We start from the raw sequence: 27,731 nt of genomic DNA, 5'->3' as shown, positions 1-27,731 counted from the left end.
GAGCGACACAGCGATTTCTATACACACCTTTTATCCTAGTCAAGATCAACCCTGTGAGAACTGAAGGGATCATGCAGATAACAGTTACAACTAGATTGTGCTAGATCCTCTGTCTGTGGGACCGATATGGCCCCCAATACTGTACTATCTGAGCACTTCACAATCATTAGTGTGTTGATCCTCCCAGCCCTGGTGTAAGGACCCGGGGGCGGCTGATAATCCCACAGTGCCACTAGGAGGCCATGCAGAGGTACAGCCAGGGAGCTGTGGAGAGTAGGCGCTGCAGGAAGTACTGCCCATGAGACCCAGAGTGACAGTACACTGTGGCCCTCTGGTTGGCCAGCTACCGCTACTTAACCACAGGGGTTGCCCCAGGAAGTTGCTGGGCAGCCACACAGATCTTGGCCTGCTGAAATGCCAGATTTCGCCTCATCCTCTGGTCTTGACTCCAGCCTGACTTTTACCCTGATTCCTGCCTCTCAGTTCTAACCTGGTACTACCTCTGATCTCCGGTCTTGGACCCCAGCTACCAACCCTGACTCTTGTTTATGGGACGTGGCCTTGCGATTCCTCCAACTCCAGCCTGGCAACTCCTGTGCCCAGTGGGCAGACTTCAGCCCAGCCGTGACTGCTAGGCAAGACTGCCTATGCCCCAGTCCCTTACTCTCACAGTGGTATGGCAAAGTGCCATTATCCGCATTTTACTGATCAGGAACAGAGAATATAGTTACTAGACAAATGCTATGTTTCCGTGACTTTGACTGCAGTAACACAAATATACTTTGTTTTTTGGGAACAGGAAGACCTTGTACCAGCTGGTTTCCGGATTTTTTTTTTAAAGTGATTTTGGAAAGTCTCCCCCATAAGAGATTTTAGGCACACAGGTCTTCTTGATTTTCAGACACATGATTCACAATCACCATCTTACATTTTTCTGCTCCCTGAAAGATGCGGAAGAGTTAAAAATTATGACGTGCTTGTGCAAAGAACAATTTTATTATTTGTTTGTTAAAGCAGTTTAAGTGCTGCATTACTGCACAAGAACTGAAATACAATCCAGCTTCAGGAAACAGACACCAATATGCAGTCTACAATCAAATCCTGTTTATATAGTGCTGTGCAATAGGGCATTGACTAAGTGATTTAAGCTAAACAGAAACAAGTTCTCTGTTCTGGAATAAGGATGTCCCTACATGCAGTTATTCAGTTATTGTGCTTTAAATTTGCACCCCACCTTAATCCATTTAATGTTTGAGCACAGACAAGCCCTAAAGCTTGAATGATTAAAGTTTACAGTAAAGAGAAAAAACAATGTTCCCACCACTCTCTTGTATGGGATTAAAATGGGTAACTCTAGTCATCTCAAAGAGCTGTTGGATCCTTGTGATGGCTCAGGGGCTTGTTGTATTTAGTCTTGACTACAGCTCTGGGCACGCAGATCACAGGTTCCTTATTATTAGACCCAGAGACTGGGGTGGAGAAGAATTTAATTCTAAGCCTAATTGTATACGCTCAAAATTGTAGCTTTGCACCCTCCACTAACTCTGCCAATTTAGGAAATCTAGCAGATGTTAAGGTCTGTAGCATTGTTAGGAGACATTGGCATGAAGGCAGCTGCCAGAATCCCTTTTTACAAATGATTATCAGGACTCCCACAACACAGGGAGTTGTACACCTTGAAGTTTATGACCATCAGTGAATAGACAGGCCACAGGAGAGGGCAGAGAAGTAAGACATCATGTTTCATGGCTAGACACACTCACTTGGCTGGCTCAGCCAGGAGTATGCAAGCAGGTGCATGGCTTCTCTGGCTTAGCACCCATGGAAATCTAGACATCTGTAGTGGATAGAACCCCAGGAGATCAGACCTACCTATGCCTTTTTCACACGTATAGTTAGGAAGAGAGAGAGAGAGAGAGAGAGAGAGAGAGAGGCACCCACACACAAGAATTAGACCCAGATATCAGAGCTGCAGTCTCCACCAGGGTAGCGGATCTCATGAGCAAGGACGGGTCCATCAGGTTCTTTCCCAAAATCCACTAGGAAGTTTTTATTCACCTTCAGTCCACCTTTCTCAGTGTCCACATCAATCTGCAGCATGACAGAGCCTTCCCTGAACAAGGGACAAGAAAGCAGACATTGCGGGGAGGGAGAAAAAGAGGCTGTGTCCTGGTTTAAGAGATTCCTACACTTTCTTCTTCTCTTCCAGATTTTCTAGTTAACCAAAAGGTCTTTTAGACAGAGTGGAGATGAGCCCCCAGCTTTAACCTTTGGGCACACCAGTATTCAGGTGTGTTTGGAACACTGGGGTTTCGGTCTGGGACTCAGACTGTAGTGCCCATTGTGACAGGCAAAGGCTTCAGGTACACTGAACTGCCCAACAAAGGCCTGGGGGTCACACTCAGAAGCGTCCTATGGAGAGTTACACTGCTCCATTGAAAACCTTGACAGAGAGCTGCCAGTGAATGGGAAGTGACTATAACTAGATGTGCAGTTATACATTAACTGCAGGTGATAGGCAAGCCGCACCATGCCCTCATGTGGTCATGTGGAAAATCATCTGCTTTATGTAATAAAAACCATGTATTTGCCGGTGCTTTGAAGCAATACAGGTTTCCTGTAGGCTAGGTCATCTTCAGAATACTAGTATCTAATGAATTCTTCCACACCCCCACCACTAGAGGAATGATTTCAATATCAGACATTGTTAAATTTTGCAGATGCTCAGAGGCTGTTGTGCCTATTAAGTGTGGGCTGATTCTTACTAGTGTGTGAAACGAGCTAATAAAGCCAGTCCTCCTGCACACATCCATGTGCCCTTGGAGGTGGTGCAAACATCACCCACTGCCTATGGCTGGCCCTGGGATTTCCCATCCAAGAAAGGTTTCTTACTTGACAAGGTCTGGGTAAAATTGCTTGTCCCATGCACTGTAGAGAGAAGTGGAGACATACAGTCTCTTGCCATCCAAGCTCAGCTGGATCATCTGCGGTCCACCTTGCACCCTCTTCCCCTGGTGTTACAGGAAAACAAGACCTGGGTTTATAAGCTACTAGTGGCATCACAAGGGAAGAAGAATGCAACAGGAGGGAGTACAGCAGCATGGCAGGTTCTGCTCCTGGCAGAACATCTGACAACCAGCATTCCTGAATGCATGGGGTGGTGAACCCCTGCATTTGGGCAAGGAGCAGTTCTAACCGAGACTGACCGCTTGCCTGATACAGGCTCCTGGCTAACCTGTGCATACACAGACTGGGTTATGCCAGAAAGGGCCTGATTCCACAGCATCTACTCAGGCAAGTCTTATTGTACTTGGATGGGAGTTTTGCCTCAGTAAGATGTGCAGAATCTGGCACTCATATAGGAAGCTGGCACTCATATAGGAGCTGGCATGCACCAAGAGACAGCTGCCAGTAGAGAAGTATTAATGGAGCAGTGGGGAAAACAGCCTGCATTGCTCACCTTGATCACAAAAGGCTCTGGCTGAGAGTTCAGCTCTTGGTCTTCCACCACAACAACTGGCCCACCTCTTGGAATCTTGCCTCCCAGGAACACCTGTAAGCCAGAGGATGTGCCACAAAGATTTCAGGGTGTCCGTGTTGTGACAGTGCAATCCATATGATTTTATGAAAATATGCTAATGAGTGTGAATATAATGTAACTGGAATATGCTTCATGCAAAAGGTCTCTTCTAAGGTATCATTACAAAGCTTATAATCAACTGAGTGTGTTCATCCTATTTGTATAAATGTATCATTCTTGTATCTGAAACTAGAAATATGAAATATAACTCTGAGGTTCTATTGTAATTATGCAAAGTATGTTCCATTAATGGTGGCTTGGAATCTTGATGGCTCCCATTAACCAGGACAATTGGTTGAAAATGGCCCTGTTTATTTGTAAGTCTTCCTGTATACCTGTGTGCTGGCAAGTGGGTAATGAAGTCTTACAGGGACATGTGATCATGTCACCTGAACTGGAATCCATCTTTAACCTGGTGCTTTTCCATTTAGAAAGAGGGGTGGGAACCCAGAGAGGGACAAAGGATTCCCGCCTTGTGCAAAAGATATATAAGGGGGTGGAACAGAACAAAGGGGGCTGCAGTCATGAGAAATCCCCTAGCTACCACCTGAGCTGGAACAAGGACTGTACCAGGGGAAAGGATTGGGCCCAGACTAGAAAGAGGCTAGTCTGTCAAAGAAGCTTACTGGAACATCTCTGAGGGTGAGATTTGTCTGCATTTAGTTTCCTACCGTATTAAGCTTAGACTTGTGTTTTTTATTTTATTTTGTTTGGTAATTTACTTTTGTTCTGTCTGTTATTACTTGGAACCACTTAAATCCTACTTTTTGTATTTAATAAAATCATTTTTTACTTATTAATTAACCCAGAGTATGTATTAATACCTGGGGTGGGGGGGAAACAGCTCTGCATATCTCTCTATCAGTGTTATAGAGGGCGAACAATTTATGAGTTTACCCATATAAGCTTTATACAGGGTAAAATGGATTTATTTGGGGTTTGGACCACATTGGGAGCTGGGTATCTGAGTGCTAGAGACAGAAGCACTTCTTAAGCTGTTTTCAGTTACACCTGCAGCTTGCTGGGGACATGTTTCAGACTTGGATCTGTGTTTGCAGCAGGCAAGCATGTCTGGCTCAAACAAAGCAAGGTACTGAAGTCCCAAGCTGGCAGGGAAAACGGACTCAGAGGTAGTCCCAGCACATCAGGTGGCAATCCCAAAGGGGTTTCTGTGACGCAACCCATCACACATGTATGAAAGGAACATGGCCATGAGGGTACAGAATTGACCATCTAACCCCTATGCAATAGAAAACTGTCCTTTTCTCCCCTAAAGAGATGGGGTTCCCCAGCTTCACAACCTAGTAATAGAAGCCTTTATGATTCTTCATGCATCTGAAGAAGTGGGTATTCACTCACGAAAGCTTATGCTCCAATACATCTGTTAGTCTATAAGGTGCCACAGGACTCTTTGCCGCTTTTATGATTCTGGCTTACCTGTCCCACCAGTCTGGGCTTCCGAGTGTCAGAGATATCATACTGACGAATGTCTCCATGGAGCCAGTTGCTGAAATACAGGAACCTGTCATCCAGTGAGATCAGGATGTCAGTAATGAGACCTTGGAGAGAGCAGTCAAAGGTGGAGTCAGGAAACACACAGAGATCAGCAGACAATGACAAGGATCATATGGCCATAGATCTGTCTTTGTTAGAACCCCAGTCACAGAGCATCAGCACAGACCCAGATCAAACAAACCTAGTTCAGATATGAAACCCAAGCCCAATGCAAAAGGTGGTCTCAGCCATATCATTGTATTTATTCGGTTTCCTCTCCAGGTCTCTTTTCAGCCCTCATTAATTACCAGGATTCCGGCCAGGATCAACCCACTCCTTGGAGAACACAACTATTGTGAGTTCCTGTTGAAAGACACAGGGACTCCCACATTCTTTCTAGAGACCACTGTCTGTCAAGCTTCAAGCAGCCAACCTGGGAGGAGGAGCCAAACCCTGTCACCTACATGGTAGTTCACAAGCAGGGCTGAGCAGAAGCCACTCTTCAAACTAGAACATTCCCAATCAGCAGCTGGTGACAGAATATAGTAAGCTGCATATGGGCCCAGACCAGAGGTACTATGCTGGAGAATCCAAACCCAACCCTGTTCCAGGATCAATGTGTTTAAGCTGCTTTGGGAAGGAATAGGAAGCCCTGTGCTGCTCTGAATCAAACCTTCAGGTTGAGACAAAAACAATGCAACCAGTTTGTCACAGGCTGGCCAGCCGTCTGTGAGAGTCAGCCCCAGCCCCATCTGTGACTCATTGGCTCCCTTTCCATCTGATCCTGGTCAGCTAGAGATCATGTGGCTATTTAATTATTATGCCCAGCTGGGAGGGGGTCCTGGGATGCCTAAAAAGGGTAAGAGCTCTGGTAGTGAGAGAAGCTGCAGAAGGGTACTTAGCTGCTCTGGGAGGTGCTGGAGAAAGGTAACTTCCAGAAAAATGGCCTGGAGGAGGGCTAAAGAAGGACAAGAGGGAGATGGCCTCCAGTCCTGAAGCAGGAGGGAGAGAGAGAAAAAGGGGGAAAGCCCCTGGGAGCTGTAGCCCAGGATGGGCTGAGGATGGCCTTGTTTTGAGGTATTACTTAAGTTTTATGTAAGGAGAATAAAATTGTGCTTGGAAAAGACTCAATGTGGCAGTGAGTCCTTCATGGGCTGGGGAGACATGCCGGCAGCATATAGCTTCCAGCTACTGCTTTACAGCCACAATTTCCGCTATTGGAGGCAGGAACAGGGGGAGAAAATTGCAAGAGGAGATGTTATGGTCATTAAATTGGAGAGGTGGGGGAACCAGAGGCATGGATTTAAAGGAAAGGGTCCAACTGGAAATGAGCTCTCCCCTGACCAACCAATGACTGGGATCTCAATTGAGAGGCCCTCAAGTCCCTTTGGATACAGAAAGGGGTCTCCCAAATACAGGACTAGTTGGCATTCACCATCCCAGAAATCTGCTCCAGGGGAACCAGCTACCTGAGAGAGAATGTGACAACTATTGTGTGATGGTGATAACAGGCAGATACATGGTGTCACAGGTGCTGACTTTCCAAAGTACCAGGGGGTGCTCGACCCCCGGCTCTGCACCAGGTCCCACCCCCACTCCACCCCTTCCCTCAAGGTCCTGCCCCAGCTCTTCAGCCCCACCTCTTCCCACCACCTCCCCCGAGCACAATGTGTCTTTTCTCCTCTCCCTACCCCCACAGCCTCCTGCATGCTGTGGAGGCATGGGGAGGGAGACGGAGGTGCTGATCTGTGGGGCCCACTGGGTGGGAGGTGCTGGGGGGTGCTGATAGGGGGACTGCTGGTGGGTGCTCAGCACCCACCATGTTCTCCCCATGGGTGCTCCAAAGGGCACTGTAAAAGAATCTCTCATAGGAAGAGACACGGGCCACTTCCTTATAGCATCAGTCAAGATGAGCCAGATTCCCACTCATAATACACATTGGGAGATCTTAACACAAATAGGTATGCAATTGGCAATTCTAAGCCATTCCCTCTTTGGAGGGACACATGCATGTCTTTGAAGGTATGCCAAAGTCCTTGTATAACTGATAAGCTCCTCCATATGCTTCATGCAAAAAGTGTTTGTCATTCAATGACAAGATGCTCAGCCCAGCTGCAAAGCATGGGAAGGAAAATTTTGAAATGTGCTTACACTAACCTGGCATGTCAGGAAAAAGCCAACCATTCACTTTCTTGCTGGGGACTTGAACCACCTTCTCTACTGCCCAATTTCCATTCTGTACAAGAATAAACATAATATTCCCTTGCAATAAGTCAGCAAGAACCCAAGTATACATGGGAGATGCAGAATAAGCATGTGATAGTATGTACCTAGCATATACAAAGGTACTGCAAATAAATGTTAACAATTGATGTGAATAGCAAATAGGTGACTAGCTAGAAACACAGAGTTAATGATTATATATCTGTCAATACTAAAAATAGAAGCATTGCTCATTGGACCTCAACAATAGCCTAGCATAGAATCATAGAATCATAGAATATCAGGGTTGGAAGGGACCCCAGAAGGTCATCTAGTCCAACCCCCTGCTCAAAGCAGGACCAATTCCCAGTTAAATCATCCCAGCCAGGGCTTTGTCAAGCCTGACCTTAAAAACCTCTAAGGAAGGAGATTCTACCACCTCCCTAGGTAACGCATTCCAGTGTTTCACCACCCTCTTAGTGAAAAAGTTTTTCCTAATATCCAATCTAAACCTCCCCCACTGCAACTTGAGACCATTACTCCTCGTTCTGTCATCTGCTATGACATGGTTTCGGAGCACAGCCATGGAGTTATGTCTACACTACAGATGCTACGGTGGTACAGCTACGGCACTGCAACTGTGCTGCTGCAGTGTAGACACTTGCTACAGCAACAGAAGGGGTTTTTCTATCACTGTAGTTAATCAATTCACCCCTCTGAGAGGCAGTAGCTAGACTGATGGAAGAATCAGTTGACCTAGCAGTGTCTACACCAGGGCTTAGGTCGACTTAAGTCTCTCAGAGGTATGAATGTTTCACATCCTATGCGATGTAGCTAAGTCAACCTAACTGTTAGGTATAGGCCAGGGACAGGGGGATATATACATGATGGGTTAGGAGGCTTTGTGCAGTCTATGGAACTGAGGCTATATCTCGCCAACATAACTACCTTGCAGAAACCTTTAGCACAGGCCATAAAGAACATGGCAGGGAAAATACAGTAGCCATTGGGCCAGTTAGTTCACTACAAAGAGTCTAGATAATTATACGTGCATATAGGAAAATCAGTTTAATTCCATTTAAGCTGTTCTCTAGATCCATTGTGAGATGTAAAATGAATGTCCCTTATATGAACTCCACCTTGTATTTAGCTGTGACACAGTACTTTCCCCAGGCCTGAAGAAGAGTTCTGGGTAAGCTTGTCTCTCCCACCAACAGAAGTTGTTCCAATACAGGATATTACCTCACTCAGCTTGTTATCTCAAATGAACTCCACGAACAGGAATATTATTGTAAGAACAGGTTGTTTGGCAAGACCTCTCCAAGCCACCCAGTTGTCAAGAGCCAAAGAGTTCATTTTAAAGTGGCTAGAGGCTGAGGGCACATTATTTCACATGGGGATATTGGCTTTTGTTGGGTTCCCAATATAGCAAGTTTTGGTATTTATTAACTATCTCTTCATTTCCAAATGCCCACTGGCTTGTAAAGGCACTGGCAGGGCACACTGGACACAGAATTTCTACAATGCAAGTGAAACTCAGCCAAAGACAAAGAACGTTAGGAGCTTGTGGGAGCTCCCAATATAAGTTGACATGAGCCAATTGACTTCCTTTGAGAACAAGTAGTATTTTCTTGGACCTTCTAGAGCAAAGATTTGGTGCCTATCCATGACGTTTCTGGGAGGTTTCATAGAGCCATACAGCTTGGTCAACCTGGATGCAACACAAAAAACAGATGCTGCCCAAATCTATCCTAACTGAATTCCATTGTCTAAGTGACCCAGTGGATTTCTGAAACATGCTCATGTTTAACCTTGCCTTCTGTCACATGGCAGCTGCTAGAGTGCTTACCCCTGTCTTGTAGAAGCGATGGATTGCACTACTCAGAGCACAACCAACATATCCCTCTGCTGCATCAGGGTTGTGGAGGAATCTGATTTCCAGAGGGATGGAGTCTTCCCCCAAGTCAATTGACTGAGTGAAGACATGAGTGGTCCAGTCCCACACATTAATGTAACGGCCATAGCTCCCTGAGAGATCAAGTCAAACAAAAATAAAGTCAGGAGAGGTGATTTTAGCCTTGGAGAACAACCAATTCCAAGAGCGCAGACAGACAGCTAAACAATTAAATGCCTCTGGCAAGGAGAGTTATTGCAGCTGCAGCCTATACTAGAAGAATACATTAGAAGCAAGAGGAAGACCCAGGGCAGGATAGGCTCATTACTCAATGAGGGGGGAAAAAACAATAACAAAGTGTAGAAATGGGAGAAGTGCTAAATTACATTTTTGCTTCAGTTTTTACCAAAAAGTTTAGTAGCGACTGGACATCTAACATACTGAATGCTAGTGAAAATGAGGTAACATCAGAGGGTAAAATAGAGAAAGAACAAATTTAAAATTACTTAGACAAGTTAGATGTCTTCAAGTCACCAAGGCCTGATGAAATACATCCTAGAATACTCAAGGAGCTGACTGAGGAGATAAATGAGGCATTAGCAATTATCTTCTAAAAGTCATGAAAGACAGAAGAGATTCCTGAGGATTGGAAAAAGGCAAATATAGTGCCCATCTATAAAAAGGGGAATAAGGAAAACCCTGGGAGTCAGCTTAACTTAAGTACCCGAAAGATAATGAAGCAAATAATTAAGCAATCAATTTGCAAATATCTAGAAGAAAATAAGGTGATAAATAACAGCAGCATGGATTTGTCAAGAACAAATCATGTCAAACCAACCTAAAAGCTTTCTGTGAAAGGGTAACAAGCCTTGTGAATAGGGGGGAAGTAGTAGATGTGCTATATCTTGATTTTAGTAAGGCTTTTGATACGGTCTTGCACGAACGTCTCATAAACAAACTAGGGAAATACAACTTAGATGAAGCTACTATAAGGTGGGTACATAACTGATTGGAAAACCGTTCCCAGAGAGGAGTTATCAGTGGTTCACAGTCAAGCTGGAAGGGATATCAAGTGGGGTCCTGCAGAGATGGGTTCTGGGTCTGGTTCTGTTCAATATCTTCATCAATGATTTAGATAATGGCATTGAAAGTACACTTATAAAGTTTGAGAACGATACCAAGCTGGGACAGGTTGCAAATGCTTTGGAGGTTAGGATTAAAATTCAAAATGATCTGGACAAATTGGAGAAATGGTCTGAAGTAAATAGAATGAAATTCAATACGGACAAATGCAAAGTACTCCACTTAGGGAGGAACAATCAATTGCACACATACAAAATGGGAAATGACTGCCTAAGAAGGAGTACTGTGGAAAGGGATCTGGGGGTCATAGTGGATCACAAGCTAAATATTGTATTGTAAAAAAAAAGCAAACATCATTCTGGGATGTATTAGCAGGACTGTTGTAAGCAAGACACGATAAAAGTAATTCTTTTGCTCTGCTCTGCTCTGCGCTGATAAAGCTTCAACTGAATTACTGTGTCCATTCTGGGCGCCACATTTCAGGAAAGATGTGGACAAAGTTCAGAGAAAAGCAATAAAAATGATTAAAGGTCTAGAAAGCAAGATCTGTGAGGGAAGATTTAAAAAATTGGGTTTGTTTAGTCTGGAAAAGAGAAGACTGAGTGGGGATATGATAGCAGTTTTCAAGTACATAAAAGGTTGTTACAATGAGAAGGGAGACAAATTGTTCTTGTTAACCTCTGAGGATAGGACAAGAAGCAATGGGCTTAAATTGAAGTAAGGGCGGTTTAGGTTGGACATTAGGAAAAACTTCCTAACTGTCAGGGTGGTTAAGCACTGGAATAAATTGCCTTGGGAGGCTGTGGAATCTCCATCACTGGAGATTTTTAAGAGCAGGTTAGACAAACACCTGTCAAGGATGGTCTACTCTAGATAATACTTAGTCCTGCCTTGAGTGCAGGGGACTGGACTAGAAAACCTCTCACGGTCCCTTCCAGTCATACGATTCTATGAAAGGTTTCAAGGGTTTTAATAGCACAGAGAATGGACCTTTGCTCTTAACTATATAATCATGCCAAAAATCTTCACCCATTTAAAAATCATCACAGGTGAGGGGTCAGGCATCAGACTGTGGGATTCTTGACACTACAACACCTTGGCCTGTGTGCAGTAGAAAACAGAGAAAGACCGAGTTCAATGGGAGACCAGAGGGTCTCAATCCATTGATCCTTCAGGTCTGAACACCCCAGGTTAGCTACATACGGGTCTTTTCAAAAGCAGTATGAGTGGCCTCCAACATTTTGGCTATGTGACTGTCTCCCGTGGAGCTGATAGGGAAGAACAAGATGACCTTCTGAGGGGAGGTCACACTAAACTGAGATGCCCCTTCCTCCTCACAGCTGAATTCTGACACTGAGTACAGCTCTATAGCCCTTGTGGCCATTCAAGTTCATATGTTCCCAAGGTTTTGCTGAACTTCTGATGTCACCAGCTAGAACTATTAAAGAACACTCAGAGTAGGTTTTGCCTGCCTTGTTTGGGGCCGTATACATTGTGATCTTTAATGACTGGTGTAAACTAACTCTGCAGACATCTTTATATGACAATTTTGCCTATGTACTCTGAAATCACCAGCCTTCACTGGTGATAGGAGAGTCCCTGGATGCAGTCCTCGCTTTATTGAACACTGGACCAGAATGTCATCAAATTTTAAACAAACACACTCTCACCAGTCTTTAGGTCTGCTGGGTCTAACCCATTTGCCAAGACTTTTGGCATTCCCCATTCCGTGCTCATCAAGACATTATGCCGTGGCTGGTACCAGAAATCATAGCCAAGTTTAGGGATGTTGGATCCTTTCTCCCAGTTCCCTTTCACCTCAAAAGTCTCTCCATCCAGCAAGATAAAGCCACCTGATGCCAAAAACAAAACAAATTGTTTGATTTTAATCACCCAGTTTAAGAACTTAAGCAGGATAAGACACAATGCAATATTGAACTCTTCTTCTAACAGGCAATAGCATGTTACATGTACTTGAGGGAGGGTGGAGAAAGCTTTCTGAACGGAGATGTTTTTTCTGTGCTTTCCATTGCAAGGGCTTTCATTAATATTTCTACCAGTAAGCAAATTAACTCAAAGAGAATTTCCTCCCAAAGATTCAACAATGAAGTATCTTAACATAAGTGTCCTCCTAACCAGACATGTATGCCAACTGGCCAAGCAAAGTAAGGCCCAGCATGGTCCTGCTTTGAGCACGGGGTTGGACTAGATGACCTCCTGAGGTCCCTTCCAAGCCTGATATTCTATGATACAACTCAATAGCATTTCTGTTGGCCTGTATGCGATAACTTTGGAACACAGCATCTGATCAATTCCAAAATTTCAGGGAATGATCTAGGCATCGATGGGAACAAGATATTGATTTGGGTGCAAATCAGAAAATGGTAAAAGCCTGATTCAGAGGAAAATCAGGGGCCCCAGACTGCCTGGTGCTGCAGGCAGAGGAATTTCTCTGCTGCCACCAACATGCATCAGTGGCAACTGCTAAACCTGCCTAATGAGGAAGTTGTCTGTAGACTGAGCTAACAGAAATCAGAGCCTTGCAAGGAGGGTTTGTAGGAGTGCAATGGAGAAGCAGGGCCTGAGGAGGACTGGGGGAGAGCAGTGGTGATGAGGGAAGCAGGAATCTGGATGGCATGCATGGAGCCCCTAGTAGAGGGGGAGGAAGGGCCACAGAGCACCTGACATGTAGCATTCTCTTCTAAACCAAAATGTTTCAGTTCCCTTTGTTCTGAAAAGCAATTCCAGCACATCTGGGGGATCAGCCCTATCCTAGTTAACAACTGACAGCAACTATGCAATAAGAAAGCCCTATTAGTCTCAGCCTAGTACACCTGTTGGCAAGTGTCCAAACTACAAATATTCACAATTGTCCCCTTCTTAGGCTCAAAGCTCTCAAGGACTGGATGTGCCCTAGATACTGAACTAACCTTTAACACCGGAGGTGGGTACTCCAAGTCAGGATTGAATCACATTGACAGGGGACTGTGTTTGTGAAATTTGCCCTGCCATGCCTCCTGATCGGGGGGAGGGATAGCTCAGTGGTTTGAGCATTGGCCTGCTAAACCCAGGGTTGTGAGTTCAATCCTTGAGGGGGCCATTTGGGATCTGGGGCAAAAATTGGGGATTGGTCCTGCTTTGAGCAGGGGGTTGGACTAGATGACCTCCTGAGGTCCCTTCCAACCCTGATAGTCTATGATTCTATGTACCTATTCTGTGGTAAAGTAGAGAACTTCTGACTCCAGGGCTGCTAAACTGGCCAGCAGCTCAAAAGGATTGCAAGTTCTCAACAAGGCTTCCAGTTTTGTAGCTTGGATTTTTGTAGCAAGGATTCCTTCTCTTGAATGACTACAGGGGATAAATACCTTTGCCATTGCCGGATGGGTCTCCCATGCTGCTGATCATGATCTCACCATTGCCCAAGCAGTGAGTTGTGTGGGGATTGGCTAAGCCGCACTTCCAGAATACATTCACTGGCTCAATCATCTAAGGAGAGTTTATATGCACATAGTCAATCCCTCCTTGGTCAGGCCACCCCCAGTCAAAATCAGAGTGTCAATCCCTATCCCCATCCAGGAGGGTTTCCTGACGTCTTAAAACTCTTCAAAGTTCTAGGCTGTTGGATTTTTTTCCACTTGAAAACTCAGCCCCTGTGTTCTGGGCTTGGCCAGACAGAGAGAAGGAAATTATGAATAAAGCTGGGCAAAATTTTTCAACCGAAACATTTTTTCAGCAAAAAATAGAGATTTGGTGACATCGAAACATTTCATGAATTCATGTCAATTTCACCAAACTGTTTTGGTTGGGTGGGAGGAGGAGAAACATTGAAACTATTCAGGAAAAAAAAATTAAATATTTACATTTTTCCCATTTGATGAATTTTTGTTTCAAAATTAAAAAAAAAAGTTAAAACATATGCTTGAAATGTAAACAAAACATATTATTTTGGGTTAAACAAAATGTTTTGTTCAGCCCAAAACTAATTTCCTTTTTAATTGCAAGTGAACTGAAAAGTCTTTTATTTGCCCAGCTTGAACTATGAAGCGAGACTAAACAAAATCCCAGTGCCTGAAGTTCAAAGGTACGAGTTTGTATATATTTTAATCAATTCCACTGTCACTAAGTGGTTCTCCTGAAGAACGTGTACCCTGCTGCTACATTGAAAGCATGTCTCTAGTCGAAAGACAAGTTATGTGAAACCGGTGGCCGAGAGTTACTCAGTACATCTGAAAGTCAGAGCTGTCTGTGACACACTGGAGCTGTCTGTTCCCTCAATACATCTAGACGAGAACTAGATGGAGTCTAGTCTGTCTGAATCAGCAAGGTACCGGTCAGCTAAATTATGACTCCAGCACCTTTATTACTGGGGATTCTATTAAAGGCAAAGAGAACACTGCCTGATTTTCAGGTGCCAGCTTAATTTGGTACTTAGAAAAAGGAGATAATTTTAGCATATCAAGTGAGCTAGTTCAAAGCAGCCATCATTGCTCTAGAGTAGGGTTTAGTCACACTTGTTACCCAAAGAACCAAAGTTACCCTAAACTACAAGTTGTACGTTGAGGGCACCAATTTACATCAGGTTGAGGGAGGGGGATGTTGCTCTACATATAGAGCTCAAGGATTTAAGAACTTAATCTTCTTTGGCTGTGGAAAAAGAATAATTTTCTTTAAAATTCTAAAGACTTTGAAACTGACCAGTTCTTAAGGTTCCCCAAAAGCCCTAAAAACCTGTTCTGGATTTCCTCATCCACATTCATAAGTGGGAAATTTTAGTTCCCATCTCCTGGGTGAGATACATCTCTTGGAGTCACCTCAGACATACTTTATGTATTCTGGGAGCCCGCATGTCTGTGCCCACATCCACCACATAAATGCGGGAAGAAATCAGACTGGGAAAAATCAGCCGGTTCCGTTTTTTTGTGACATCCCCAAAGCTGCTGCTGCAGGTGTTCCACCCAGAGTGATGGAGCTCGTCTCGGAGGTTGGGCATGGGCAGGCGGTGGATCACCTATGAAATCAAAGGCATGGTTCAGATTCAGTCTGTAAGACAGGCAGTCCTAAGAAAAACAGTTCTTTAGAAATACAGACACAGCATAGGAAACACAAGGGCAATTGTTGCTGTTATCCAGGCAGTAGTTCTAGGTCGAGATTTTCAGAGTAGTTTAAGAATCCCTTGATGCTCAATCCATTAGGTGGTTTTAAAGAAAATCCCATTCTGGGCCATTAGCACAGGAGACAGGACTCCTGAGTCCTATTCCTGGCTCTCTACCACCATCATGTGTGATATTAGGCAAATCACTCTCTGTGCATCTGTGACGGGGTGTCCATCCCACATAAGGCTTGAAGAGGTTAAGGTGGCCAGGTGGGCCAATTAAACACTTAGGCTGCACCTGGAGGAGGAGCCAGGGAACAAGTAGGACTAATTAGAGATGAAGCTCAGCTGGAGAGGAACAGGAGGGGCCTGTGGCTGAGAGTGGTAGGCAGCCATGCATGCACTGTTAGGGTGAGAGAAGGTGAGGTCACCCAGAGATAAAGCAGTAAGGGATAGGACTATGCAGACCTTGACAGCTTGTTGTAAGGTCTTTGGGCTGGAACCCAGTGTAGAGGGTAGGCCTTGGTTTCCCATGGGCTTGGGATCCCCTACAAGCCACTAGGGAAGTGGCACCATTAAGCGGCAGTGAAAGAGAAGAATGACAGGGACAGTGATTCCTGAGACACGTGATTTCCCCAGAAGGGGAAAACCACAATGACCTGGCTGGAGGGCTGAAAAATGAAGTGAGAGCAGCTGAGTCCTGAGAGAGCAAGACAGAGTGAGAGAGTGCAACTGCAGGAAGGAGTGTTGGTTTGGCAGAGATAATCCCTAGATGTAGCTAGAAAGAGGAGCTTTAGCAGTGAGTAGAGAGCCCTGTGACAAAAATCACACTTGAATTTGGACATCATGACATCCTAACATTTGTTTTTTAATGGGTGTGCTATTAAATGTATCTAATATTTGAAAGGTAGAAAGATTACACTTTTTTTAACCATGTACTGATTGGTTCTAAAATACAGTTTTACCAGCTAACTGAAAGCTGTAGCCTTGGCCAGGTAGATTGTGCTTTCCCATTTTATGACAGAACAGATTAGTTTTATAGAGTTCCTAAAGCAGGATCACCCTACTCAGCTTAAACAACGAGTAACTGTCAAACCTGTTGGATGTCCCCAACAAATTTGATCCTGCAGTGATTAGTAATCTTGCTCAATACCTACTGACAATGGGGTTATGCCTACTAAGCACAGAAAGGCTTTGAAAGAGACCTGGAACAACAGGTAAATATTAACCTTCAGCAATCCCTGGAAGATTCCCAAGACCAAGTTTAGAAAAAGGCTGAAAACTCAAAGCAAACACACCACTAAGCCACCAAGTTTCACATATGATTTATGTGAAATCATAAACTGGGCAAATCGAAGAGGAACCTTTTGGAGGAGGGTTGAGTTTAGAGTGTCTAATGAAATAGGAAACAAGTTGAGTTACCCATGGTTTGGGATTTCATTGGGAACTGGCTGCACATCTCTAAGAAATGTAGCATGAAGTTAGATTGATAGTCAATACTGAGACATCTATTTGAAAGTGGTGATGGAGAAAGATCTACCAGAGTCAAATACCAAGAAGACAGCAGACAAAGAAAGATTAATGCAGGACCCTCGGGATCTAACCTTCTTAATTTCAGCAGGTCCCAGATAGGTTAGCAAGAAGTGGAGCAGAAGGAGACATGGCAACATAAAGCTGACCTCCCACATTTGGCAGGAAAATTAATGGCTTAGGAGTGGACACAAGACAAGACTCCATCGGATAGATAGATATGTGAGAGAGAGAGAGAGAGAGATTGTTCAGGGTCCTCCAAATTTTCGTGCATCAGGTCCCCATTTAGCCACCACTGGCAAGCACAGAAAAATTTTCCGTTTGGAGAAGGGGTTCAAGGAGCTGCAGCTAGAGTGTTACTAAACGGCACTAAAGATGCTTGGGGTCAGCCCAGGCTAAGTACAAAGGATTAGAGCCAAAATCTTGACAGGGGTGTACCTGGCAGTAGTGTGGAGATTTGGGGTCAATGTCCACTGTGGCCACATAGTCAGGTTTCTCTATCCCAGTGTTTCTGTAGATACAGGGCAGGTATACAATCTCCTCTCTGGGACCTTGCAAGGCAGAGAACTTGTTTAGGTCAACAGAAATCAGCTTCACACTATCCCCAAAGCAAGTCTTGGAGGAATCTCTCACTGGGTTGGATTTGCCTAACTGAAGCATAGGTGCTGGAACTAGGGGTGTGCTGGGGATGCTGCTGCACTCCCAACTTGAAGTGGTTTCCATTATATACAGACTTTACAGTTTGGTTCAATGCTCTCAGAACCCCCACTTTAAAGATTGTTCCAGCCCCCCTGAACTGGAGGTTGGGAACCTTTCTCCTTAGTCTTCCTCAGGGGTGGGGTGGGGTAGATATTATCAGAGTCTTCATTATGCAGGGAAGCATACTAGGCAGGGGTCAGTCTGAAGGGGATTTCCCTGCCTGTGGCATGGCCCATTTGCAGTTTGGGGTTCTATTAGCCCATCTTTGCTCAAGGAAGACTTATCCTTGGATCAGAGATATTTCTGAAGGGCCCTTTGAATGTAAAGTGCACACACTTTCAAAAAATTATCCTTAAAAAGGAATTCCCAGGGAATCTCCCTACCCCTTACAAGGGCTTATCACCCCTTCCATTATGCCAGCTGCAGAACAGAGTTAGCTAATGCTACACCCAAAAGGCACCTCATTAATCTTCACTGAATCTGAGGGTAGTTCAATAAAGCTCTTGTTTTGGTAATCTAAATTTCAGAACACAGTTGACAGGACTTGCCTTTCATGGCATCTAAAGGAGTCTTGTACCCAGGACCACATGCTCCACATTTTGCTGATGAAAGAAGGGGGGGAAAAAAAAGGTTAGATATCTCCAAGTTATTTACCTGCACATTTTCTAAAGAGGTCGCGGACTTTGGGTGCTCAGCTTAAGAGATCTTAGACCCAGTTTTCAGAAGTGCCACCCACAAATCCCATGGACCAATAAAAGCTGAGAGCACTCCAGACCTCTGAAAATGAGGCCCACCATGTCAAGTTGAAGATCCAAAAATGGAGGAAATGACTGAATCATAAGCAGTCAGATAAACATCTGGGATTTAGAAAGGCTTGATTTGTGAAAGGTGTTAGGGATTAGTAGGGAAGCACTGTCAAGAGCTCAGTTAGACAGACTGCTCAATCTGACCAACCCATTTTATTATTATAGGAAAACTGTGCAGGCCTCTTCTGTGTATTACCCCTTGGAGTGGCTGTTTCTAGGAATTTAGAAACTGGTTAGGAGCCAATAGTGCAGAGTGTTTTGCTTAGTGGGGAATCCTCACCTGTACCACCTTCTCACTGCTAGAAACTCAGTTCCCCAGCTTCTGCTCCTCAGCACTCCATCCTACCTTCCTGCTAACTGAAACCTTCATTGATCTCTAGCTGAACTCCTCAACTAGTCTCAACCAGCAGAAGTGTGTGGGGGGGGGGCAGCTCAGCTGTGAGTCCATGTTCCCAGAGACTGGGAGGGAACCCGATGAGTGGCAGTGGAGGAATCTGGCAAGCAGCTGAGGAAGTTCAAATCTGGCTGGAGACTTAGGGCTTGTTCCTTTATTAGGGGAGATCAAAGTACATTAAAACACTAGAGGAACTAAAAGCAAGTGTTCCTCTGTGCTTTAAGGGTTCAAGCAGGAATTTAATGGATTCAAGGTGCATTTCATGTGTAGCCCAATCTATGAATCATTAACTATACTGAATACTTAAGAATTCTCAGTTATCACTTTGAGATTTGACAGGTTTTTGTCCCAAAATCAGGCCCAGTATTATTAAAATTAGTTCAGTTGGGAACCCCGATGTTCACAGTTGTGGTACTCACACTTTAGGAACCCTTTTGTATTTACAATAGTTTATCAATACATTTAGCATAGTCACAAACACTTTAACCCAGAAAGACAGAGAGACTACAGAACGTACATCTGAACATGTACATACTCACACCATCCCTTGCAGAACAACCTGAAATGTTAGCCATTGTCTTCCTCATCACCATCACCTTCCTCCTCATCACTAGTGGTCATCATTCTGGCACCTCCCAAGGGCTACCTCTCTTGCTCCTCCTGCCACAGGCTGGGATACAACTTTTATAATATGGTATGCTGATGCCACTATATCTAATGCATTTTCAGCAGGGTTTTCTCCCCATTCCTTATTTGTATTTCCTCACCCTACTAATGTTGGGGTGCCCTTCTCCTATAGATTAGCATATTAAAGATCTCAACTTATTATCATATATGTCAATTCATTGACATGGCACTCTTGTGGTTAGACTACTGTATAGCAGTTGCTACTGTAACAGTCAGTATTCCAGACAGTCACAGGATTCGTGTTTAAGGTTTACATTAACAAATAACATCTAGGATCAAGAAAATATTATCCTGATACGCTATTTAAAAATATATTAACACCACGCGGCAAGTTTATACACCTTATCAGACTATACAATTCTGCACTGCTATAGTCACCATGCTCCAGTCCTGCTGAACCCATTCCAACCTGGAGGTAGAGTCGAGCTGCCCCTCCCCACCCCCATCTTATACAAATAATGAGCAGCCAGCAGCAGTGTGATAAATTGAGATAATTTTGAGCAGGACCAAAGAACGTGATGCCCGCTTTGCAGTTGACTGCAGTGCTTCAAGCATGTGTCTGATAAATGACTTGACATTTTGTTCATTTTCACCACTGTGTTATAATCTTATATTGTGACAAACAAGTTCTTCAAAACAAACTCTACAGAATCCGATACCTTCAACTCAATAGGATGTGACAGCTGTATTTCCCCATTAAATCAGGTTTCTATTCTTTAGTAAACAAAGATGACAAGTTACTTTGTAGAATCCACTCACTACCTTCTGAGGTTTGTTACTTTAAAACATGATTTCCTCAAAAAGCGAGGGTGTTTTAGTACTAAATAGGCTGTCTAAGAAGACTGTCTGAAAATAGGCAAAAGGACAGACAATCTGATGTATTCCATACCGTTGCATGTCTAAGCTCTGTAAGGCACAATTTAAACTTTATTAAAAATGGATACATATAACTAAACTCTGTCCTATTTTTCCTAGTCACCTACATTAGCAGAGACAAAACATGGATTAGACCAGTACTAGACTAGTATTGCACAAATACGTTGTTCTTTTGCAGATTAATAAATTAAGAGACCACTAAAACCTAGAATGTTTGCTAGAGATAACCTAGGGCAAGATGGTGACATTCCCCGCCTTTCTTCTTCCCCTCCCCCATCTTACTCCTCTTCCTTCCTTCCCACTTTCTCTCCGTTCCTTCCCTACTTGTTCAAATATTCTGTTGTAATAAACTGTTGAGGATCTGTTTGAAGTTGACATATAGCTTTCACTGTATTTTGTGTCAGGCTCTTCATGAACACACAAGTCATGAATCTGCTATCTGTAGCAAGATGTTGCTAAAAATGTTTACATTAGAGATATTAACGTGTCATTACACATACTAATAGTCGTCATTAAATGCAGCTTCCCAGCTATCTTGGCGTCTGACTGAATGTTTAGAATACCTTGAAGTTGGACTGTATTTGTAATAGAAATCTAGCAAAAGGCCAACATGCTTTTGCAAACTACTGTCATTTATCACAATGTGACTGGGATAAGTAGCTAGTCCAGTTTACTGCTAGATCAGGAATACTTGAGGTTTTTTCCTCCCCAAAATGTGGAGGATATCTTTATTGACAAAGCTCCTCTGCCATGCAATCCACCTCCCCTCCCAGTCACCATAAAGATAACAGACTTGTGGCAATTACAGCAATTGCTCACGTGGAAGCGATATTTTTAGTGCAGCGCTTTGTCCTTTTTCACCAAGATGACACACTAGGCTTGATTCTTTGTTTCCCTGTATCTTGTGCAGTCATTTGCCCCTGTGCAAAGTGAGGGTAAGACACTGCCATTCTGATGTTTGTAGCATTTTACATCCTCTTTCTGCACTCATTTACACCAGCGCTAGGTGCAGGAAAGTAGAGTGTCCCACTGTCTCCTTTTGCTCTTTATTTTGTCTCTGTAGCGGGGTCGTATTGGAAAAACCTGGGAGGTGGGAAGGCGCAAGCACACCCACTGCTAAAGGCCCCTCCCCCAGCCTAACGGGAGGGACCACTGGACCCAGGGACCAACTGATTGCGGGGGACAACTAATGAAAAACAGGGATCGGAGTGAAGGTCAGAGGTTCAAAACGCTGATGCTGCCCAGTGGAACTCTGCCCAGATGCGTGAAACTAGGGAGGAACGGAAATAGATCCCGCAGTTGCAGAGCACCCCCTCGTCCAACATCCTCCTCCTGGTATTATAGATGGAGACTTTGGCCAGAGCCAGGAGGAGGTTGACAAGGAGGTCTCGCGACTTCATGGGGCCATGGATAGGGTGTGCAAAGAGGAACAAGTGGGGAGAAGTGCAGCCAGAACCTCAACAAGAGGCAACCTGGAGGAGCCAGAATAGGGGCTGCAACCTGGCGTATTCGAGATAGGCGTGTGCCAGGTTCTCCCTCACGCCGCAAAAGGGGCAGGCCTCAGGTGTAGGGGTGAACCGTGCCAGGTGCACGCCCATGCTCACGGCTTCATGAAGGAGCCATCAACTAATGTCCCCGGCGGGCCGTGGGACCAAGGTGGAATAAAGGCTAGCCCACCAGGGCTCCTCACCCTTTTTAGGTGGAAGATAGTCCTGCCATTTGGTATCGGGGCGGGACACGAAGGTGAGGAAATGCAATGTATAGAGCACGAGCGTGTACAGATGGTTTCTGGGCGTGGTTCGAAACCGGACCGGCTGCATACCCTTGGAGTGTGGGAGCGGGGAGGCTGGGGGGGCTTGCAGAACAGGGACCCAAGAAAAATATCCAGAGGGCTAGGGGTGAGGGGTGGGCAGGGAATACCCTCTTGCAGGGCTCGCTGCAGGAAAACGAGAGAATCGGGTGACAAGGCAGCCTTCACCTCCTGGAGTACACTCCTAGGGGTCGGAAGGGTGGAAAGCCCCATGCGTTGTCCGAGCGCGCGGGGCTCCACCCAATCCCCCTGTCGTAGTCCAGGAGGTCTCCGACTCTGGTGGTTTCTGCCAGGACCAACCTCCATCTGTAGCGGGGTGGTCACCCCGCTCTGGCCCTGGAGGGGTTAAAGCAGCCCTGGAGAGGGCTGCAGCTGGAGAAAAGGAGTTAAAACAGCCAAGATAGGCTGATTGGAGTAGCTGGCCACACCTGGTCCTTATAAGGGGGCTTTGGGCCAGAAGCAAAGGAGTCTCGCTCAAGCCCTGGAGTGAGAAGGGCTAGCTGCCTGAGAGGAAGGTACCTTAAGCAGAGCAGTGCTGGGGAAAGGCAAAAGGAGCTCCAGCCTGGTAAACTGCCAGGCTGCAGGCCTTGTTTAAGGACAAAAGGTACTGGGCTGCAGAGGGACAGCCTGAGGATAGGCAAAGGCAGCAGGTTCTCACCCCTTGCCAGTGATGAGTGGCCATTACAGACTGCAGTCTGTCCCAGTGAGCGGGGGATAGATTATGACTGGCAGTAGCCACTGAGGCAACCTGAGTTTAGAGGAGGGGGGTTCCCCTGGGAGCGGAGACCCAGAGAGTGGGGTACTACTAGAGCAGAACTCCAGGGTAAACAGGCACCGGGGTTCGGGAGGGACATGGGGACCTGTGGCAGGCGAGACACTGGCCTGCAGAGGGTGCTCTGTAAGCTGGAAAAGAGGAGGAGAGTGGGTTTGTGTGGGGAGGGGAAGGGGGAGAGAACCTGGATTTGTGCTGGAAATGGCCCAACTTCATTATCATACACATTGTAAGGAGAGTGATCACTTTAGATAAGCTATTACCAGCAGGAGAGTGGGGTGGGGGGAGGTATTTTTTTCATGCTTTGTGTGTATATAAAAAGATCTTCTAAACTTTCCACAGTATGCATCCAATGAAGTGAGCTGTAGCTCATGAAAGCTTATGCTCAAATAAATTGGTTAGTCTCTAAGGTACCACAAGTACTCCTTTTCTTTATACAACCAAAGGTCATCCCTGAGAATTACAGTTCATCCCCACCCTAGTGTTTTAACCACACCAAGCTCTGCTAAATGAGAGAACCTGCTGTACAAAGTCAGAAAGTGAAGACTGTATCCTCTAGTCCAGGGGCTTTCAACCAGAGGTCTGGGCTCCCCTGGAGGGCTGCAAGCAGGTTTCAGCGGGTCTGCCAAAATAAACCAGAGAGCAGGGCTGTTGTTAAGACTCGGTGGGGCCCAGGGCAGAAAGTTGAAGCCTGAGCCCCGCCACCATCCTGCCGCCCAGGGCTGAAGTTGAAGCCCAAGTAACTTAGCTTCATGGGGCCCTGGGTAATTGCCCTGCTTGCTACCCCTAACGCCAGCCTTGGATTTAATCTAGTGGATATGCAGAAAAACAGTTGTGGGGTGCAGGTGGGCTGTGGAATTTTATAGCATGTTGGGGGGACCTCAGAAAGAAAAAGGATGAGAACTCCTGCTCTAGTCTAGTGGTTAGAACAGGGGACTAACCTCAAGATACCTAGGTTCTAGTTGTAGCTATTGCTGACTCACTGTGTGATCCTAGGGCAAGTCACTTCATTTCTCTGTGCCTGTTTGGGAATAATAATACTTTCATAGATTCTAATGCCAGAAGGGACCATTGCGATCATCCAGTCTGACCTTCTGTATAACACAGACCATAGAACTTCCCCAAAGTAATTCCTAGAGCAGATATTTTAGAAAAATATCCAGTCTTGATTTTAAAATTGTCAGTGATGGAGAATCCACCATGACCCTTGGTAAATTGTTTCGATGGTTAATTATTTTCACTGTTAAAAGTATATACCTTATTTCTAGTCTGAATTTGTCTAGCTTCAACTTCCAGCTATTGGATCATGTTAATCCCAGGGGGCTGTAGACTTTTAATAAATAGCAGTAAAATGCTTTCAGATTTATCGGGCAAAGGTGCCATGGGAATACAAAAAGAAGCCCAAAGACACTAGGTACCATGCAAGCGATAAAAATGGGATGTGGGAGCCTATTTTAAGAATAATTTCTGAGAAGAACAGTATTTTAAAAATAAAAAGGTCATTTCCTTTATGCTTATGCAACCTGGCTGTTACATTATTATGGCTGAGCTATAAAGCCTATTGAGGCAGCTACAGTAAATCTGCAGACTGTTCAGATCAAACAGGAGTTGTTGGAAGTCTGCCTAAAGAGACTATAGATTTTATAAACTTACAACATGCAATATGATCACAAAAACTGTTTCAGCCTCTGGATAGAGTATTGCATGCCAGTTAGTTCAATGTAACAGCCATTTGCACAATCAAGGGATACCTTTCTACATAATTTAGTTTAAAGCAGTATGTTTGAGGTTAAAGGAGTATGAAAGATTACAGCATGTTTAACTGCACCACTAAACAACTACACTTTTATGTATATGATTGCACAATTTGAGTTTGACACTGTGTACCATGACTCAGCAACATTAAATTCTTATAGCCAAGTTATAACTGCCTCCCATAAAACAAATTTGTATAATGAGCCTAACAGACCTTTCACATTGATCAACACAGCCCACCACTACTACTGTATGCTTTGTAAGTTAGCTTACATTAAAGCATGTCTGTGCTATACTCTTTTTGAGATGGGGGAAACCCATTTACAGCAAATCAAATGGGAGTAAGTCTTTAGTTTTCCTCTTCATACTGGAAGCATTAGATTGGTGCAGTGGAATATCTTTTGCACATCATCTAGTTTGAACAAACAGGCAGTTCTCTTATCCAGCTACAAGATTGTTTAACTTATCCAGTAACACATTAAAAAGGAGGTAGTCAAACAAGTTAGTTTTATGACATAACTTTGCCCACATTAAACTGATAAGCATATACAGCAGACCTGGAGGACAATAGCAGTAATTATGCCATTGTTCAACAGTCACAAACTAAGCATTAACAGTATGAAAGGGCCAAAAATAACACTTGTGTGAAAAAGCGAAACAAGACCCCACCTAAACAACTGATCACTCATGATCATGGAGATCGAGGATTCTGTCTCGACTCTAAAAATCTGCACAAGAGGGCTTCCTCCTCCCACATCAGAGATTGATTTAGGGTTAATCAGAAATCCATAAAGCATCTCAATTCTGTGTTGGCACAGAAACATAGTTTTCTCTATATGTGTGGTATTCGGATCACTCTTTAGGCATGTACACTGCAGTCATTATGACAGGAGCCTTATCTGTGTTACTAATCAAATCCTCCTAATAAACAAACTCTAGTTTACTTTTCACCATTTATACGGTCAGAACTGCAGAAAGGAAATATTCAGGTTGGTCAGTCTAGTCAGTCTAGTCAGTTTAGCATTCTGCCTCTATAAGGGTTTTTTACCATGGTCTTCAAGGACCTTTTCATGTAACATGACAAGAACAATATACTATTTAGGCTGTAAATAATATAGGGGAATATTTATATCTAAAGAAAAAAATCCTCTATTTGTGTTCATTGTTTCCCCAAAAAATGTTTCCAAAAGGACTTTATATTAGTAGTAGGATTTGTAGAAAGCAAGTAAATACAGTGTTATATGTTGGTCCTTAGCTACCTGACAGTCTCCCTTAAAAGAGGGGAGATTCAGAATTAGTCACTCAGCAAGATTACCGTTATTACTCATTTCATGCAGCTTCCAAATTCTGAAACAAACAAATGTAGCTGTTGCTCACATACCAAGAGATGCAGTTAAAGATTTTAAAACTTAGTGCTATTTTTAGTTTAAGTAGCTTAAAGAAAAACTTTTTATCAGTGGAACAAAACTTTAGCCCACAGTGCTCCTTACATGTACTCTGCACTGGTTATTCAGTAGCAAATCTGCAAGTCCCTGTTTAGGGAAAAAGTAAGAAGTTTCAAAGGATAAATGCTGCAGCCTGCAAATACCAACAGCGGCAAGATAACAGGTTGGAACCACCAGCCAAAACTGTGGGTCTTCATGCCTAATGCTAGTTGCAGACTGGGGACAGTTTCTTACCCATGTTGAGTGCCTTCTGGTTAGATTCTCAGCTGCTTATGACTTGGAATAAGCAGCGTTTGCAGTGTGACAGGAGAAGATTCCACAGAGCAAAGGCTGGTATTGAAGGATCATATATAGCAGTTCAGTGGGCGGGCAGGAGGGTTTGGAAGGTAGCTGCAAAGGGGAGGTCTAATGGTGGAAAGCATGTAGGAGGTTCCAGAATAGCACACCACCTCCTTCTCTCCCTGCTAATAATACAGGGACGCTATTAAGGCTCTGAAGGACTCTACTGCTCCCTTCCCCAAAGGTTGGGTAATGCAGCTGGTTCTGGTGGAGCTCCCACCTGCTTCTACCCATATACTAGGGATGTGTGTATGTTTGCGGCACACCATAGCTAGCTTTCTTACACAGAGGAAAAACAGGCTTTTAACAGTGAAAGGGAGAGGAAACAATTCTGTTCATAAAACTCTTGCTTCTAGGCAATATTTCAAGTTCTCCAGCAAGCAGTGAATGCATGACCTAGTTACAGCTCCCAATTGTCTCTTGCTTGGCAGGCCGGTGGTTTTTTTCATTTACATGTTTTTTCAATCCTCTAAGCAAGACAGCTGCAAAAGCTCTTCCTGCTAGTTAGTTAGATCCATTTCTCCCATGAAAACTTCGGAGCTTAATTTTTTTTTGAGGGGAGCCATCTTCCACAATCAACCAACACCTCTTCCCCCCTCCCCCCGCCCTACTCAATAGATGATTTGAAGGGAAGGATTTCTCTGCTCCTAGGAAAGATCATCTTCCACTTTGGATACTGCTAAACTGTCCCTGATCAGGAACAAATATAATATTTTTCCCCCTGGCTTTCTAAAGAGCAATATTTTTTTGCCCCACCATTTCCAAAAATGTTCTCAGGGGAGGATGTACCATTGTACAACTGCAGGCCTATCCCTTCCCTCACCCCCACAATCCACAAATTATTCAACTGAAACCCTAACCTCTTCTCAAAACCCACCATTGAGAACCCCCTTGACAATACTAGAGCCAAGGGACTGGTAGGTAGAATCAAATGAACAAACTGCAGCTAACAATTTATTTGGTGAGTTTAGCCCTTTTTCCTGTATGCAAATTGTACATGAGCAGTTTGCATTTTTTAAACTAATTTTTTTGCCATTCCCAAACCACTTGCCAAAAGTTTTGTGCTCAAAAATTATATGCTGTGAATTCCTCCAAGTACTTGATAGTTACAATTCAATATTCCAGCTGTGAGATGGGTCGTCTATGTCACATGGCATTGTTTCTCTTTCCTGTTTGGATACTCTGCCCTCTATCAATTGCTTCCAATGAAAAGGCATTTCATTTTGTAGCAAAATGTATTCTGTTTTGTGATTAAGTTAATGTTGACAATGGG

The 27,731-nt window shown here is 44.3% G+C and overlaps 1 protein-coding gene across 1 annotated transcript; it reads right to left on the bottom strand.

Annotated features, from left to right (window-relative positions):
- Positions 1-977: 977 nt before the first annotated feature.
- On the bottom strand, positions 978-26,500 carry SELENBP1 (selenium binding protein 1). The gene is made up of 12 exons (XM_084613778.1): positions 26,354-26,500; positions 18,123-18,176; positions 17,314-17,426; positions 15,076-15,261; positions 13,619-13,739; positions 11,924-12,106; positions 9,126-9,304; positions 7,232-7,310; positions 5,018-5,139; positions 3,461-3,553; positions 2,893-3,011; positions 978-2,113 (listed from the first exon to the last, which is right to left on the bottom strand). The coding sequence occupies exons 1-12, from the start codon at positions 26,355-26,357 to the stop codon at positions 1,951-1,953; spliced, it is 1,416 nt and encodes a 471-aa protein (XP_084469904.1). The 5' UTR covers positions 26,358-26,500; the 3' UTR covers positions 978-1,950.
- Positions 26,501-27,731: the final 1,231 nt, after the last annotated feature.

This window comes from Lepidochelys olivacea (genome assembly GCF_965140295.1).
Source record: "Lepidochelys olivacea isolate rLepOli2 genome assembly, chromosome: 24".
NCBI classification, from domain to species: domain Eukaryota; kingdom Metazoa; phylum Chordata; order Testudines; family Cheloniidae; genus Lepidochelys; species Lepidochelys olivacea.
Note: the sequence above shows the minus strand (reverse complement) of the source record. Positions and strands in the feature narration are given on the sequence as shown.